The sequence below is a fragment of the Saimiri boliviensis genome, chromosome 17, assembly GCF_048565385.1.
Source record: "Saimiri boliviensis isolate mSaiBol1 chromosome 17, mSaiBol1.pri, whole genome shotgun sequence".
NCBI classification, from domain to species: domain Eukaryota; kingdom Metazoa; phylum Chordata; class Mammalia; order Primates; family Cebidae; genus Saimiri; species Saimiri boliviensis.
The window spans coordinates 47,128,418-47,132,812 of NC_133465.1; the positions used below are offsets into that span (position 1 = coordinate 47,128,418).

A 4,395-nucleotide genomic window follows, 5' to 3' on the forward strand; every position below is an offset into this window, starting at 1 on the left:
TCACAAAGTGCTGGGATTACAGACGTGAGCCACCGCGCCCGGCCATATTATTCTATTTTGATTAATCAAAGTGCCGCCCTAAATCCCGCTGTGGCTCAGTGAGCAGTAGGGTGGGTAGGTAGGTGGTTTTGACACAGCGGGGATTTGTCCTGTTTGGGAGGTTCCGCATCTAAATCCCCTCTAAGGAATGTCCATCTAACCTATGAAACATCCCTTTTCGAGCAGGCAGCGATGCAACAGGGTCAAGAAGTGGAACGTACCAAAGGACATAGAGCGTAGGCGCGCTCGAAACCTTGGCCGGTTTTTTCGACAGCCCAGACACCGTCTACCCGCACTGCGCAGGCGCTGAGACAGATGAAGCTTTCCCTCCCCCTCCCACCTCTCCTAGAGTCAAGAGGACGCCCTCCTGCCGCAGACTTCCTGCGCAAGCGCGATGGTGTCCCCGCCCTCGAACCAATAGGAAGCGGCGCCGCATGGGCGCTTGGGGCACGACACCGTGGGTGGGGTCGGGACGTGAGGGCAGCGTGCTGGCGTCACAGGGGCGGCTATATAAGTGAACACAGGCACCGCCCCTCTGCCCCAGTCACTGAGCCGCCGCCGAGGACTCAGCAGCCTCCCCCTTGAGCCCCCTCGCTTCCCGACGTTCCGTCCCCCCTGCCCGCCTTCTCCCGCCGCCGCCGCCTTCCGCAGGCCGTTTCCACCGAGGAAAAGGAATCGTATCGTATGTCCGCTATCCAGAACCTCCACTCTTTCGGTAAGCTACGGGGAAGGTCGCAGGCTCGGGTGGGGCAGCGGGGCCTTCCGGGCCCGGAAACGGGTTCCGGGAAGCTGCCAAGCGCTTCGGGCCTTCGTCAGCTCGGGCAGGGAAAAGATGTCCAGGATTGCAGGGCACTGGATCGAGATTTGAACCCCGGGGTCGGACCCTGAGCGCGACCGGAAAAAGCGGGCGGGCGATCAGCGCTTGGGCGGGCTCGGCGTCTCGGTGGCGCATTTACTAATGGCTCCTGGATCTCTTCAGGCCACACCCGCCCTTCCCACCACCCTTGCGTCCCGTCCGTTACGTCACCAGCCGTTGTCACGGAGCCGAAGGGAAAGGCGGTGCCAGCTCTTAAGTGGCGGGCGTGCGCACCAATGGGAATGAGAGGCTTGGCCCCGCCTCGGGAGCTCGGGTTCCGGCGGGTTGCATCAGCCGGGTGGGGCACCGCCTGCCAGCCCGGGCTCCCTCGACACGTGATCGGCTGCCCGGGCAGAGGGGGAGGCCCGGGCGTCCCTGACTGACCGGCTCAGGGAGAGCCAGCAAAGAACTCATTCGGCCTCACCCAAGCCCTGTCAATTTCAGTGTTGTTTTCTGCACACGCAAATTATCTGGGGAGATGGCCGTTGCATCTGAGCCTTGACAGCTCTAAACGAGCTTAACCTTTCTTTTCAGACCCCTTTGCTGATGCAAGTAAGGGTGATGACCTGCTTCCTGCTGGCACTGAGGATTATATCCATATAAGAATTCAACAGAGAAACGGCAGGAAGACCCTTACTACTGTCCAAGGGATCGCTGATGATTACGATAAAAAGAAACTAGTGAAGGCGTTTAAGAAGGTGGGTCTTGCCGGGCGCGGTGGCTCAAGCCTGTAATCCCAGCACTTTGGGAGGCCGAGGCGGGTGGATCACGAGGTCAAGAGATCGAGACCATCCTGGTCAACATGGTGAAACCCCGTCTCTACTAAAAATACAAAAAATAGCTGGGCATGGTGGCGCACGCCTGTAGTCCCAGCTACTCAGGAGGCTGAGGCAGGAGAATTGCCTGAACCCAGGAGGCGGAGGTTGTGGTGAGCCGAGATCGCGCCATTGCACTCCAGCCTGGGTAACAAGAGTGAAACTCCTCCTCAAAAAAAAAAAAAAAAAAAAGAAGGTGGGTCTTAAGTGAAATTGCGGAAAAGTCATCATGGATTTGTCCACAAGGGGGTGCCCGTTGTGTTGTATTGTTAGCAGAGGGGTATAAATGCATTCATGCTCTTGCTCGGCCTAATTTCGTTTGTTTCCTTTGTGCTTGCAGAAGTTTGCCTGCAATGGTACTGTAATTGAGCATCCAGAATATGGAGAAGTAATTCAGCTACAGGGTGACCAACGCAAGAACATATGCCAGTTCCTCGTAGAGGTGAGTTCAGTCACTCTTGATTGTGCCTCCCTACTGGTAAATTTTAGATCCTGTCTATTAGCTTCTGCTGCTGGCATAAAAGTTGGCTAAGGCTGAGCAAAACCACAGTTGGGTTTTAAAGTACATAGTTACTTACGGTTTATTGTTGTTTTGCTTTGTTTTCTTTTTCTATAAAGACTGGGTTTCACCGTGTTTGCCAGGATGGTCTCAATCTCTTGACCTCGTGATCCGCCTGCCTTGGCTTCCCAAAGTGCTGGGATTACAGGTGTGAGCCACCGCGCCCAGCCACCTTATTTCTGTTACATTTTTTAAAAAGGCAGAAGGGACTTAATCGGTTTGTGCAGGATCTAGTTTACAGGTGCAAATTTCAGTAGCACACAGACATATTACAAAATAAGCTAAATGCTGGCTTGTTTCTGTATTTTTAAGGATATGAGGTTTTAAAAATGAATTTCCTGAGTATTAATACTGAAATACTATATTGTCGGCTCTTGATATAATTGAAGAGATTTCAGATAATCTGACGAGTCTCATTCTCTAATTCAGAATCTTGGAAGGCACTGGGTGTTCAAAAAAGGTGGCTCTCAACTGAGGACTCTCCGTTCAACCATTGTGTGCACCCCTGGCTCTTGGGCAGTGTAGTAGCAGGAAGGCAGGGTTGTTGCCATTGCAAATGGAGGCTTTAACGCTCCCTGTCCACCATTTAAAACTTTGCCTTTTTGTTTTTTCAGATTGGACTGGCTAAGGACGATCAGCTGAAGGTTCATGGGTTTTAAGTGCTTGTGGCTCACTGAAGCTTAAGTGAGGATTTCCTTGCAATGAGTAGAATTTCCCCTCTGTCCCTTGTCACAAGTTTAAAAACCTCACAGCTTGTATAATGTAACCATTTGGGGTCCGCTTTTAACTTGGACTAGTGTAACTCCTTCATGCAATAAACTGAAAAGAGCCATGCTGTTCAGTCTTGAAGTCCCTCATTTAAACAGAGGTCAAGCAGTAGGTGCCTGGTAGTGTCAAGCTTGAAACCAAGCAGTACCATCATGTTTCAGCCAAGCCCAGAGCCCTAAGATCACAGACAACCATGGCCAGAAGCTCCTCCACTCTCCCTCTGCAGAGTTCCCTGCCCTAAGAGAACGTTACCACCTGAACAGTCCTCTGAATCTGAGAGGAGAGGATGGGGTAAGGCAGCACCAGCCAGCTGTACCACTAGAAGGGAGCCTTTGGTGGTAGAAGATCCCCCGGTGTCTCCAGCCTGACCTGGTCAGAGCTGAGAGAGGCCCCCTTCCCTCTAGTGAGATGATAGGACGTCTGGTTTGCCACAAAGGTCTGTTTGACTAGACGTATCCTAGCTAAGGGATGTCCAAACATCAGAATGTGAGGCCAACCTTCTACCAGAGTTAAACTTCTGACAAGGGAACAAATCTGAAACTGATGAGTCATGTAGCTAGCTGTAGCGCTTGCACCTTAACAGCGGCTGCCTAATGCCATGTGAAGTAACAAACTGGTTTTTGGTTTTTTTCCCTTTCAGTTTTAATGTTATGTGTAATGTATTTAAACCCTTATTTAAATAAAACTTGTTTTCAGAAATACCTGACTTGCAGATTCTATTTATATGTAGTCCATCTTGTGAGTGTAAAGGAACCACAGAAATGAGCAGTGGATGGTGTGTCTATACCCACAGCTTCTCAACAGGGGTCTGAACTTGGCCAAGAAAACTTGGATGAGCTTGTCCCTCTCTGGTCAATTTTTTTTGGGGGGGGGGGTCTCTGTTTTGAGATGGAGTGCAGTGGCACAATCAGTTACTACAACCTCTGCCTCTCGGGTTCAAGCAGTTCTCATGCCTCGTCCTCCCTAGTAGCTGGGATTATGGGCACTAATTTTTGTGTTTTTAGTAGAGACAGGGTTTAACCATGTTGGCCAGGCTGGTCTCGGACATCTGGCCTCAAGTGATCCCACCTGCCTTGGCCTCCCAAAGTGTTGGGATTATAGGCATGAGCCACCCTGCTCAGAAGGTCAACTATTTTTGCAAGCATTTACCCAGAGTCATGCTGTCCTGTTTATCAGTGTCTTGGAAGAAGGGGCTGCATGGCTGAGATTCTTGGCTGCCAACAGCCTTAATGACAACACAGTGGTCTCTGAGCTATCAATGTTAGCTGTGGAGGAACTTCGATAGAGTAGGTTGCTTGGAAACCTTGGAGCCCCCTCAGTAACAGCCTTGGTTTAAGAGCACAGAATGGAAGGAGATG

At 51.1% G+C, this 4,395-nt stretch overlaps 1 protein-coding gene across 1 annotated transcript; it reads left to right on the plus strand.

Annotated features, from left to right (window-relative positions):
- Positions 1–560: 560 nt before the first annotated feature.
- On the plus strand, positions 561–3,738 carry EIF1 (eukaryotic translation initiation factor 1). The gene is made up of 4 exons (XM_039476402.2): positions 561–754; positions 1,430–1,593; positions 2,051–2,152; positions 2,884–3,738. The coding sequence occupies exons 1-4, from the start codon at positions 724–726 to the stop codon at positions 2,926–2,928; spliced, it is 342 nt and encodes a 113-aa protein (XP_039332336.1). The 5' UTR covers positions 561–723; the 3' UTR covers positions 2,929–3,738.
- Positions 3,739–4,395: the final 657 nt, after the last annotated feature.